Consider the following 13769-nt stretch of genomic DNA (forward strand, 5'->3'; position numbering starts at 1 on the left):
TACTCGGACATCCCATATTCTCCAGATCACGCTCCACTTGGTCTAACCACCTCGCTTATTGCGCCCCTGCTCGTCTCGTTCCAACCGAATTCGTACCGAACACCTATTTTGCAGGACGGTCTTCCGGCATTCTCGCGATATGTCCTGCCCAGCGTATCCACACTCCGTTCTCCTGCACGCCGCCAAATATGGTTCTTAACACCCGTCGCTCAAATACTCCCGAGTGTTCGAAGGTCCTTCTCGAGCAATATCCACGTCTCGTTCCCGTAGAGGACAACCGGTCTAATGAATGTCATGTACAGGTTGCACTTCGTGCGATGGCCAAGGCTTCTCGACCGGTTCATCTTGAAAAGGATGATTCATTACGTTCGGAAATGTATAGTTTTTACATTCAACGATTCATATAAATTTGAATAATGTGTCAAAAAATGGTAAAGTTCCTTTAACACTAATCGTGCCGAAGGCGGTCAAATTACGGTTTTTAAAAAATACATACATACCCTATTGAAAAATGGCAGAAAATAATTGTTTTCTATTGCTTATTATGTGCACAGCCAGTATTTTTATATTTAATTTTGAATTGAAATATAAATTTGATACCAAATACAGCCCAATAATTTGAAAGAAATAGTTGGTTTCCAGCAATCTGGATTGCTGATTTCCAGCAATTTGAATTGCTGGAAACCAGCATTTATGTTTGCTGATTTTTCCAACAATTCATATTGCTAGAAATTTTGCTGGAAAGTCAGCGGGACAAAAACCAGCAAAATTTTGCTGGTTTCCGGCTCATAATTACTTCTAGGGCTTCCACGGCCGATGGTTCGTTGAGGGAAGGCATGCAATCTTTAGAGACTGTTCGCACAAAATATCAGTCGCAACAGTTTTGAGTGTTCTCGCGCCACACCAAATTTGCATCCCTCCGTTCAAAGGCGTATCCTGTAGATAATCAAGAAATGTAGTCACTTCTCTGGATGACCGAACATCCGCACAAAGCGGAGAATAAAAAATAATCAATTGGTCTGTAATATCCAAGGCGCGCAATTTAGCTTTTGTTTCACTTAAACCCGTCGTCGATTGCAATAAACGATCTACCGTTTAAGAGTTGTTTGAATTTTGTAGCGGTTGTTGAATCGCCTACGTAAACGGCAGTTTAAACTACATTCGATTATTTTGAATGCAAGTCCGAAACCCTCGGAAACTGGTAAAACAGAGACCTACAATGGTTGGCAATCGCCTCCGCTTGCAATAGTCTCTTCAGGTTAACCCCAGATGCATTCCTTCTGAAATATTTTTTTTACATACAGTTATTTGTACAATGAAACACACATCTTACCTATCGTCAACTTGGGATTCAAACCCAAAAATTTTCTTGCCGATACCGGGAATCGAACCCAGCACGCTTGGGTTACCAGACTCGCACCAGCCTATCCACTAGACCAGCGCTAGCCGTTTCCTTTTTTTGTGTTAGTCTCACTAAAATTAAGCGGATTATAGTTAAAAATCAATTTTAAAACTTGTTTTATTCAAATCTTTTTTTTTCACAGGTGGTGGAAAAGATCTGGCTACGGTTGCCAAGCTTAAGAACAATACAACTGTACCAAACTTGAGTGGTATGGCGGCGGCATCAAATGTGTCATCGAAATCAACCGGTAAGATACCCAGTGGTCTAGTCACGAAATCGGTCACCACCGGCGGCTACGAAATGATCAAACAGCCTACCATTACGAAACAGCCCAGTGCTAGCGGCAGTGGTGAGTATTGTAATCGTTCACAAGCCGTTTAGTATGCGTTCTGCTGGAACACGGACTCAAAGGCTAACAAATGTGAATACAGAATGTTGAATTTTAATAACAGGCTTCTTTCTATCCATTTACATCTATTTTGTGCCTTCTCGCTATTGTAACATGCACCGGGTTTCTTCATTTTGTGTTTGGTAAATCATCTTGGCACACATGCGTTCGACTATGAACTTGATCTTTTGGTTCTGTGTCAGCCTTGGGCGATGGTAATGTCGTTGCCAGTGGCAGTGGTTCTGGTAGCCTGGTGAAACATAATGTATCGCCTTCCTCCTCAATCCCACCGGGTGCCACCAGCATCTTGGGGGGACTGGGAAGCTACTATCCTCCTAGTATAGTCACACTACTGGCACAAAGTAAGTGTACCTATTTTAAAAAGATAAATTTTTATTTTATTTATCTTAAAGAAAAGTTTTATGTTCATTTGTTTTTCATCGTTGTGGTAAGACTTAATTTACTCTATTTTCTCGTGTCAATAAACTTGATTTCTTATCTCTTACTTCAAACTTTTTTTTACAAACTTTTTTGGTGAATTTTATAATTTAGAGTTTTTAAACTTTCATTTTTCTCCATCTTTCTTAAATCAAACTGCATGAAATAAAGTTTCCTGATAAATTAATCAATGGTTCAAACTTTTTTTTTTAATTTAAATGGCAATACTTATTCCAACTCAGTGACTCTCAGAAAAGATCTCGAAAAAAAAACAAACTCACTTTACTGCATAACCGTTTGAAAAAAATTTATTTTTCAAAACTGAAAAGAAAGCATTAAAAAAAGAACTTTTTGTTAATTTTGCATGCCTATAGTATAGATTTTTTTTTCGTGATTCGCTATACACGCTCCATTTGTTGCACGAGGTCGTGACAGAAAACAAACACTAAAAGCTCATTCAGTTCTATCGAATGTGAATGAAAAGAAGCAATAGTTCATTTGCACAAAATATTTTAGGGCGAGGAGTTAATGCATGATAATCGTTCTGTGAGTTGGGCGTGCGAGTAGTAAGAACAGCAGAATATACTAGTAATAGATGATAGTTACTAGCACTGATTATTATGTAAAATAGTGACCTTTCAACCAAATCGAGTACCACATTAACTCTAAACGTACCGGAGGGGGTCAAATGACATTTTTTAAACTTCAATTGACTATAACTCTTATTAAAACTGTGTTTTCGCAAATTTTTCTTAATGACTATTTTAATTTTCAAAATGCACGTATTTTTTCATTATAATATTTTTCTAGATTTCAAAAAACGTATGTGATATACCTATTTATACCGTCGGGGGTCAAATGACCCCTAACACTTTTTTCCGCTAAAACTCTCGGTTCCCCTTCGGAAAGCTTGTGATTCTCAGATAATATTCAGCTACAATCACTTATTTTAAAGTTATTCAAAGTCTAAGAAAAAATCCGAAAAAGAGGGTTCGGGAAAAAGGCTGTGAGTCAGTTTTTGCTCGGAAAAAATTCACTTAGTGCTAGAGAAAGCTGAAGTTAGAAGATTTTTCAATGAATCAACCGCCAATGCTGTTCCAGTGATAAAAAAAATTAAAAGTGAATTGTAAAGTTGACGTAATTAGTGACATTTTGGCATCTTTAGCTTCCTATATAAAACACGAAACATTTTTGACGACTATTCAAATTTAGTTGTTTTTTTTCGAACTTTTTACTTTTTTTTTACTTTACTTTTTCGGAGACTATTCTAGCAACTAAATTCGACTTTGCACTGGATTTTGTGAAGTGATTTCTGAATTTTGAAAAGTCAGCACAAGTTCCTGCTTGGTAGGCGGGTGCAGTGGGTGGTAATATCTTAAAGCAGTGGTTTTCAAAGTGGTCCCTACCGCCCCCTTGGGGGCGTTGAGAGCTTCCAGGGGGGCGGTGAGCTCAATGTTGAAATTTGGGGGGCGTTGGAAGTGCTCAAGGGGGCGGTGAGGTCGTAGTTCACATTTTCACAAAAAATCAATTGTGCCATTTTCCATGGATAAACTTTTAATCTTTACGGTTATTACTTACATCGCCTGGATTTAGTTATGAGAATCTAATTTAAACTTTGAGACCCATGAATGCTGCATAACTGTGAACAGGACTCAAATTCAGATATCAAAAAGTAATACTATTCTTACGTTATTTTACCGGCTTGACAGTATTTAGTTTGTATTCAATAATGCAATTAGGTCTTCAACACTAATGCAAATTAATGGTGAATAAAAAATTTTGTTCATCAAAATTTCAGATATATGATTAGATATCAAACTAATTTATCAGTTTTAATAAGTGTCCAGGAAACTTTACATAGAATTAAGTGTTTACTGGAGGTTTAAAGCAATATGAAGCCTTTGCAGCCAAAAGGGTATAAATAAAGGTTGCCAAACTGCTCGGTTTTATCCGGGTTTGTCCGGATATTTAACGAAAATTCGACAAAAGTCCGGTCCGGCCCGGTTGCCCGGATTTCATTGAAAAAAGCCCGGATTTTGCCCAGAATTATTCACTTCATTTTTCAAAACAAATTGTGTTGTAAAAATACTTAATTATGCGTCCAAAAAGAAACTTTTTGAGCAAATTTTATGGAAATAATCATGAAAACAATTTTTGAATGCCTAAAATAAGATTGAAAATTGCTGATAAATTATAACGGAAATATTTTTTCACGTTTTCTCTTTATATTTTGTATTGAAATTCCTGGGTTTTGACATTACCCGGGTTTTTGGTCGACAATTTTGAAATCCAACGCCCGGATTTTACCAGGTTTTAAGATAAAATAACGCGAATTTGTCCGGCTCGGGTACGTGCTGGGAAAATTCTGGCAACCTTAGTATAAGAATATAAAAGCAGATTTTGAGAAAATACGCCTTTAATTTGTTATGTTTGGTCATTTTCCATATATTTTCCAAAAAAAGCATTTCTCTTTCGGACAAAATATCATGTAAATTAAATTCTAAAAATTTGAAAAATCATGAAATATAGATTGAAATTTAAGAATCGTTCGACATTATTAAATCAAAATCGACCATCTTTAATACCCCTTACCCTTTTGGCTCTGAGGGCCTCATATAAATTTGAGTTTTGCATTAAGCCTTACAACAACATCAAGCCAAAAGCTAATGGTTTTTAAACGATCCAGATTTTCATTTTTTAATAGATTTTCTGAAAATTTGCCCAGGGGGGCGTTGAGCTTGAAGATTTTGCAAAAAGGGGCGGTGAGTGAAAAAAGTTTGAAAACCACTGTCTTAAAGCCATTTCGCCAACCCCCTGGCAACTTGACGTTTCCCAAACTAATCGCGTGTGCCAGTTTTTCTGGTTCTCTGGTTCTGTCAAAATCTAATTTTCACTCAACAAACATATCGAAAGGGTGGATAATGAAATGTTCGACAAATTATGGTTTCAAAAATATATTTTTTATTGAAAAAAAAGTTTTTAAAAACAATGATTAGAAATCACCTATTAAGCGGAAAAGGAGTTGATGTTTAAAGAAAAACACGATAATATGGTCAAAAAAGTCAGCGTTTCAAATGGCTTTTATTTATGAAATACACAAGCAAATTTTAATTCAAAAATCTTTGTAATTGGTTTATTGCATAGTAAATTTTAAAAACAACATTTTATTCATCTCTAAACAATATTTACTTTGTTAGTTTTTTTTCGAATAGATTTTTTAGAATCATTATGTTGCTTAGCGAAGGACTCCATCCGAAACTTCAAATAAAAATCAACACATAATTTCAACAACAAGTTTCGATGGTTAACTTAAGCAGCTTGATCCAAAATATGTTCGGCTAATCCTCTAAAAACATCCCGTGCATTATTTGAAACCCGTGTCAGAGTTCGATTCATTATGATATCAGAATAGTATGCTAAGTTTATAGTTTGATGATTTTGTTTTACAATTTTTACCTCCAACCGCCAATGTGTTATTCTGCACACCTTTAACACATTGGTATTGCTGATCCACTCTTTTTTTCTATTTCTGCGATAGCTGATTTGGGCTCCCGTAGGGTACCACTGTAAAAAAAATTACAGTATTCAACAAAAAAATGAGCATTGTTCTACGAAATTAAATCGGATGAACAAGCGGAAAACATTGAAAGATGATTTAATAAAAAGTTGTCAAACAAACATGTATACTAAATATTATTATCGGATTATCTATTGTTTATAAAACAAAAAATTGTGTTTGCCTTGAGCTTGGTCAATCAGCGGTTAAAATCACGGAAAAATGAATAATAAAAAAACCTGTTTGCAATGGGGTCAATCAACGGACAAATTCACGAAAAAAAAAATGAAAACCTGTAGTTGTTTAAATAAGTTTAGAGTTCGACGACACGGTAGCGATCATTCATGGAATGTTGGATTTCGTGCAATGTTTTGCAGTCGGAGTTATCCGTATAAAGTTTAACTGAATAGCGGTTAGCGTGTAGAAAACCGTCAGATTTTATACTGATTTGACAGATCGCACAAATTTCGCAGTTATGAGTGTGCAGTCCAATTTTTTGCGATGCGAATGGTATTATTTCCTATAATAGATTATTCACCGTACACAACTCCTTTTTTTAACTTCTCATATACGATTTGTTACATTTTAACGACAACATAATTGAATTCGACCAGCATATAAAGTATCAAAGACGCATTTATCGCATCAAAAATCTTCGTCATGCCAAATTCGTTAATTCTCAGGCTATGGAAAAATGTGTTTTCAATAATGTAGATTGTTTTTTGTTTTGTCTGGGATTTTAACGCTCGTAATTAATTCAATCTCAATGAATACTAAGAATAATAATATTTCATTCCGATGACTTCAAGTTTTGTCCTCTCTTGCAAAATAATGATTTGAAGATTGATTCAAGAATTTACTTCTTAACTTTTCAATGAAATTAGTGAGTAAGAGTGAATTTTTTAACTGTGTTTACTGCTCCGGCTAGCCTACCGCACGGAAGGCTACCGTCGCGCGATTAGAAATTTTCCCAGTAACCGCAATATTAACTTCTTATCTGCCAATAAAACTATTGAAAAGTTCATTTCTGCAATCTTCACATTTGATGCTACGAACTTGCCGAAATTTTATCTGTAAGTCACTTGTGCAAATGCAAAGCTATCACCTCAACACGTTTCCGCTTTCATTCTCAGTGTTTACTATCTCAACATATTTGTTAAACTAATATTTCATAACATTCAGCTGGATAAAATTTTACCGTAATAAACTTAAGGAAATAGCGGAACTATTTCAAACCGCGTTATGTTTAACGAAAGAAACTCAACTCTAGCTGGTGACGCCTTGTTACAAAAACAGAACGGATTCGGATGAAAGATGGTCATTTTGTAATTTTTGCTATAAACAGAAATTTTATTAAGTTGGAACCGAGAATGGAACACAAATAGATTGAAATAAAATTACTAATTTCATTGACAACTATTTTAAAATTTAGTCATAAAGTTATTCATTTTTCTTTTTTGCATCACTTTTGATTATGTGCCCTTTTAAAATGGTATTTCGTCAGTTGAATTGCATCCAAGAATGCCGAAACAAAATAAAGTGGTTTCAATGGAAAATGAACGTTGCCGCTGCTAAGGACGACCCAGGATGCATGTAAACAAACGCGACTAGTGCGACATCTACAATTTTGAAGACGGCACAGCAAACTCGACTTAACTGTCAAGTTGCCAGGGGGTTGCATTTCGCACACGAAGCTTGGAAGGAACCAAAAAACACACAAGCATAAGCGCAAAATTATTTATTATAATAATAGATCAACTAACTGGTCACAGTGATAGGTACCCAAAAAAGGAAAAAAGCGCAAAATTTCTGGATTTACTTTCAGAAAAATATTTATCACATTTTTGTTATGCATTGCACCGCCAATGCAACTACGCCACTAGAACCGGAATGAAATTTCCTTTCTTGTGCATATAGTTTTATTGCCTATCTTCTGTTAAATCCGAAAATCCAGAGTAAAGCCGAATTTAGGTGTTAGAATTCTCAAAAAATACATATTGATAAAAACTTTTGAATAGCTGTCAAAAATTCTGTGCTTTGTGTTTTATAGAGCTAAAGATACCAAAATGTCCCAAATCACGACCACTTCACTTTTCTACAAATTTTAATTGTGACTGGAACAGCTTTGGTGGTTGATAAATTGAAAAGAACGGTTTTACAGCACTTTTATACATTTTTTGTGGTCATGATCTAAAGAATTTTTGTTTATGTGCAACATATTGCTTCTAACTTCAGCTTTCTCAAGCACTAAAAGATTTTTTTTCTAGCACTTTAATAACTGACTTACAACCTTTTTCCTAAAGAATGTTTTTTCGAATTCTTTATTTTAGACTTTGAATAACTTAAAAATAAATGATGGTAGCTGAGTATTGTTTGAGAATCATGTTTGAGTCACGTTACAAGCTTTACGCAACTAAAATTTAGTTAAAATTGATTGCGAAACTAGAGAGTTTTAGCGGAAAAGTGTTAGGGGTCATTGGATCCCCGGTGGTTTAAATAGGTAGGTATAATAGCGCCAGCACTAAATTTTACTTCGGAAGTTCGGACTTCCGACTTCCGAAAGACTTCCGACTTCCGAAAGACTTCCGACAAGGAAAAGTGATGTAAGGTACACCGGGGTAAGTGTGGACGGGTTTTCGTATAGTTCAACTTTAAAAAATCATAAAAAAATCAGCAGTGGAGCAATTTTGATAAATTGACGTTCAATGTGATGCAGAACATGTTTTTTACAAAAGCTGAAGAGATGAGCTCGATAGAAGCAAAGCGAAAAAAGTTATCACGCAAATCGTTATGGACGGCTGGTGTCTTCACTTACCCCGCTTTATGGGGTAAGTGTGGACGGTAGATTTTCCCTTTGATTTCTCAGGAAATTTTCAAAAAATTTGTGTTTTCTTGGTTGAATACGTTACTTTATTGCTCGAACCGTCCAAAATTTTGAAAAAAGTTCATGATACTATAATTATAGTGTGTAATTTACGTTACAACACACGAGATCCGATTTCATCAAAAACACAGAACAAATAAGTACTTTACTCAAATTTTCATGATCCGAATGCTTAATATAGCTAAATAATACAACTCATAAAGGATGAAGGACAGAAAATTGAAAAAATGTGTAAACATCAAGTCTTTTTAAAGCCGTCCACACTTACCCCAGGTAGGGGTTGGAGGCAAAATTTTAGTTTTTTGTAAATAAACTCTTTTTTCTTAATTTTTAACCGCTGTTTCTTTTCCTAACTGGTTGTTTGGAATGTAAGGATTGTTTCAATGTAGAGTTTTTCATCGAGAGCCAGCTAGTTTAGGAGAAATTTGCAATTGAAAAAGATGCACATCAACTCGACATCGTAGTTGAAAATAGAAAATTCCGAAAAAGTCGCTGTAAACAACCGTTATTGGCTGAATCGTATCTTTTTCACAGTTATTGGATAGATTACAAGTAAATTGAACATTCTGCATCAAAAGTTTGAAAAAATAGTGCACAGTATTGTTTTTATAGCCATCGTCCACACTTACCCCGCGTCCACACTTACCCCGGTGTACCTTACTAGATTGTCGAAAGTCTGTGTTTTGTTGCCAATTCACCAGCAACTGTTTTTGTTCGCTTTCCAAAACAACCACTTTGGATATAAACAAATTATTTTTCTTTACAAGATGAAACAGCCAAAAAAAACGGCTTGAAAACGTACTAATTTTTTTCCAAAACAAATTAATATATGTATGTTAATAATTTTTTTTGGAAAAGTTGTCAAAATCACCACTTTTTCCAACAAAAAAATTGGATTTTCAAAATCGTATAAAACACGTTTGAATTTTTTTTTTCAATTTTTCCGTTGGTTTTGTGTGATTTGAATTATCAAAATTATAGACAAGTTTTAGATTTTTCGATACGCGAACGGATAAAAATCACCTTTGAGCGGTACAAGCGCGTGTATCTGAACTTCTCTTGTACAGTTGTTGAAATAAAGGATATTTTTCGAAATCTGTTTTAATAATAACTCACCGAAAAACGTCGATAATTTCGAAGAATAATGATCAGGGGAGATGAGGGCATAATGGGCACCTTAATGAAAATGCTTATTTAACCATAGAGAACAGCTGTAATATGTGAATTACATCATTGTTTCGTGTTCCGACACTCAAATAGTCTATTGTCTAATTGGATGAAACTTGAAAAAGTAGATAAAAACGTTTAAAAATGCATTTCAAAAAATTTTGCCGAAAGCTGAAAACCAGTCACTGTAGAGGCATAATGAGAAACCCCCCGAGGCAGTATGAGCACCATTAATGAAGGCATAATGAGCAATTTCTGCCGGGGAATCTAGCAGCGAATTCGACTCGATGAAGTCAATTGAGTAATAGAGCTACAGCTCAACTTGTATCGTCTGACGATTTGGCCTATTGGTTAGATGTCGGAGAGATAATCAGTAGGCTCGAGTTCGATTCCTGGTGGAGGTAATTTTTTTCCTCCTCATTTAACATTTATGATCATGATTGCACTAAACGGTGAGGCGTAGATTCATCAAACAAAGCAAAAACAAAATAATCTAGGTCTGTTTGTAGAATTCAAAGAATTAACACATGTTCATACATTATGTTTCTGGTGTTTTGTTTGACGGATGATGCTTTGATGCTATTAGCCGTATAATGTAACTGTTCTGCCAGTTTCCCAAAAGTGAGTAACTCTACAAGATAACCCAGATTCGGAAACGGAGTTAGCAGCGTGTAAATCAAATGGGTGTATGCATCTGAGCGTGTAGGATCGAATCGTTGCATGGGCGCTGACATGTTGGATTTATGAAAGCAGAAAGTTGATGTTGAGAAAGTACGGAAGAATTTAGAGAGTTTTGAAGGAAATTACCGAGATTGTTGTCGATAAAGTGGAAGAGATTTGTTAGGAACAGTTCGGCAACCTGTAAGTAAATAAATTACAGCCATCAGATTGAGTTTGTTGACAAATACTTACCACACATTACTTACCGTAGAATAGGGTTACCAGAGGTCGAAAACTGAAGATCCTGAAAGTTTCAAAGAATTAATAAAAATTGTATATACTTACCGTAAGTTGTGGAAATAATCTGAAAACAATTGAAGTTAAATAGAAAATTTGTAATGTAGGATTCAGGCGTAGCTAGGAGAAATCAGTTTGGTGTTTTTTCGGACTGAACAGAGAGACTAAAAGTAAGATGAACAACTAACTGTATGTAATGAAAAGTATTAATAAAAGGAATTTTATAGCTTTTAGTTATTCGCCAGAATTACTGCGGAGTTGTTTCTCCTGGAAGAAAACACCACAACAAGCTAAAAGTTTTATCCTCGACGATGGCGGAAAGCGGCTACAAATATCCCTGTTGCGATAATGGAGAAGACTACGACGCAAGCGTGCGATGTGGTGAATGCAAGGAATGGTTCCACTTTGCATGTGTGAATGTTGATGACACGGTTGAGAATGCGTTATGGTTCTGCGAGAAATGCTGCAGTGTGGGACCATCGATTCGGGAAAAGCAAGGATCGGCAGGTCAGTCCAAGATACGCAAACAACCGCATCGAGCAGCGAAGGGTAAAGGTAGCAAAGAAAACCTGATCGGTAAGCCAAAGCATGTACAAGTTTCTAAGAAAGACAGGAATAGAATATGTGAAGTAGAAGAGGAAGAAGCTAGAAATCTAGGTACTATAAGAAAGTCAAAGGGTACGTTTCAAAGCGGTAAAGGGTCCGACAAAGGGTTTACGCGGAGTGACATCAGTGGAAGTGACATTCGCTCAAGGAAGAGTGGCAGCGTGAGCTCGAGAGCCTCAGTGCGTGATTCGGCGAAGAAATCGTTAGCCGAGTTGAATGAAGCAACCATGAGAAGGAAGCGTAAAGAAGAAACCCAGCGGAAGCTGCTACAGCTTGAACTTGAAGCCATAGAGCGGGATGAAGAAGAGAGTCGTCAGAGGCGTAAGCTGGAAACTTTAGCAGAAGATAGTTCTTCTTCGGAACATGAGGAGAGTTCTAGTGATGACGGGTGCGATTTTCGTGACAAGGTGAAAAACTGGCAGACTGAACCATCAGAGCGAGAGAAGTGTCTGAAAGCAGCGAGTGCAGTACACATCAAGTCGACGAGATGCAGCGATCAAAGAACGCTTGTGATTGCGAGGAAGGATTCTGAAGCGAGAATGAGAACCGGCGTTTTACGTAATGACTCATCTAGGCCACTAGCAGGAAACAGGAACCTACCAGCTTCTACGCCAGCTCAATGTATCTCTTCTGATGAAGAAAACTCAGTTTTTCGAGCATATAGAAGTGCGAGACGTGAACGGTCGACTCGTAGAGAACCTGAAGGACCAACACGCTCACAGATAGCAGCACGGCAAGTGTACCCTAGGACCTTACCCAAATTCTCAGGACGACCGCAGGAGTGGCCGGCATTCATAAGCGCCTACGAACAAGCTAATCGGTCGTGCGGCTTCAACAATGACGAGAATTTGGTAAGACTACAGGAGGCATTACAAGGGAAAGCTTTAGAGACGGTGCGGAATAGGCTTCTTGAACCAGAAAACGTACCAGCTGTGATCGAGAGGTTGCGGAAACAGTTTGGAAACCCAGAAGTTCTATCAACTTTGCTTGCTAATCGAGTACAACAGCTTCCTGGTCCCAGTTCAGAAGATTTGAAATCAGTGATCGATTTTGGGAACGCGGTGGATGAGTTGACCCAACACTTGCGAGTGTCGAAGTTGAATGATCATCTAAGTAACCCGATTCTGATGCAGCAATTAATACAAAAGCTTCCGTCTTGTTACGCTATGCAATGGGTGGACTTCAAGCGTCAGCAGTCAAAGGTTAATTTGGAGACATTCAGCGTTTTCATGGAAAATCTGGCGGACAAAGCTCTTGAAGTGTCGTACGAAGGAGCACGCCTTGAAGAGGCAAGCAAGGGAAAACGGCGTGAAAACTCTTCAGCAGTCAAAGGTTTCGTACACGTAGCGGATGGTGAAGTGCAGGAATGCTGCTGCCACCATATTCAAAGGAAGATGCTTGATGATCCGACCAGAGAGAGGTTGAATGAAAATAACATGGCTTCAACAGAAAGGCCCAAACCTGACAGAAACTGTGCAGTTTGTGGCAAACCAGGTCATTTTGGAAAGCAATGTGATGAGCTTAGAACGATGAGTTTGGAGGATCGTTGGAAAAGAGTACAAACCCTTAACTTGTGTCCGCTGTGTTTGTACAGCCATGGCGCGAATAGATGTTGGTCGAAACGACGCTGCGGTATAAACAGGTGTGAGCAAAATCATCATCCTCTGCTGCATTGGGAACCAACTGGACCTCAGCACGTGGTTGCTAGTTGCAATAGCCATCGACAGTGCGATCAGTCTGTGATGTTTCGGATAGTTCCAGTGATGCTGTACAACAATGGCAAGCAGCTAGAGACGTTAGCACTTATTGACGAAGGCTCATCGGTAACACTGATTGATACAGAGCTAGCACGACTTCTGGAAGCTGATGGAGTACATGAACCTCTCAAAATGAAGTGGACGAACGGAATCAGCCAAACCGAAAGCGATTCGGTAAAGTTTACGCTGTGCATATCGGACCAGCAACAAAGTTGTCAATCTACTTTGGCAGACGTGAGAACGGTTGCTAAACTGAATTTACCGGTTCAAGGATTGGACTCTGACGAATTAAAGGAACGTTTCGACTATCTACAGAAGATAGAGCTTCCAAACTACACAGCTGCGGCTCCGAAGCTGTTAATCGGAATTAATAACATTCACTTGATCGCACCTCTGGAGTCGAGAATTGGGGAAGCCGGAGAACCTGTAGCAATCCGATGTAAGCTCGGATGGACGATTTACGGACCACGCGATGGTGCAGTAGCTAGTGTACAGTTCATAGGACTTCATCATTGTGAGTGTGACGCATGCTGTAAACCTGATCAAGAAATGAATAATGCCCTGAAAGAGTTTTTCCAACTTGAAGCTGTAGGAATATCCCCGGTAAACCTCGA

At 37.5% G+C, this 13769-nt stretch overlaps 1 protein-coding gene across 5 annotated transcripts in view; it reads left to right on the top strand.

Annotated features, from left to right (window-relative positions):
* LOC129748653 (protein strawberry notch) overlaps positions 1–13769 on the top strand; it is a 52093-nt gene that overhangs the window by 27451 nt on the left and 10873 nt on the right. For 3 of the 5 annotated variants that reach the window (XM_055743321.1, XM_055743322.1, XM_055743324.1), the window contains 2 exons: positions 1545–1751; positions 1994–2152. In XM_055743321.1, the coding sequence (XP_055599296.1) occupies positions 1545–1751; positions 1994–2152 (366 nt within the window). Of the gene's footprint in view, positions 1–1544; positions 1756–1993; positions 2153–13769 lie in introns of those variants that run through there. The other 2 variants (XM_055743326.1, XM_055743323.1) reach the window with 2 other exon arrangements.

This window comes from Uranotaenia lowii, chromosome 2 (genome assembly GCF_029784155.1).
Source record: "Uranotaenia lowii strain MFRU-FL chromosome 2, ASM2978415v1, whole genome shotgun sequence".
Lineage (NCBI taxonomy): Eukaryota > Metazoa > Arthropoda > Insecta > Diptera > Culicidae > Uranotaenia > Uranotaenia lowii.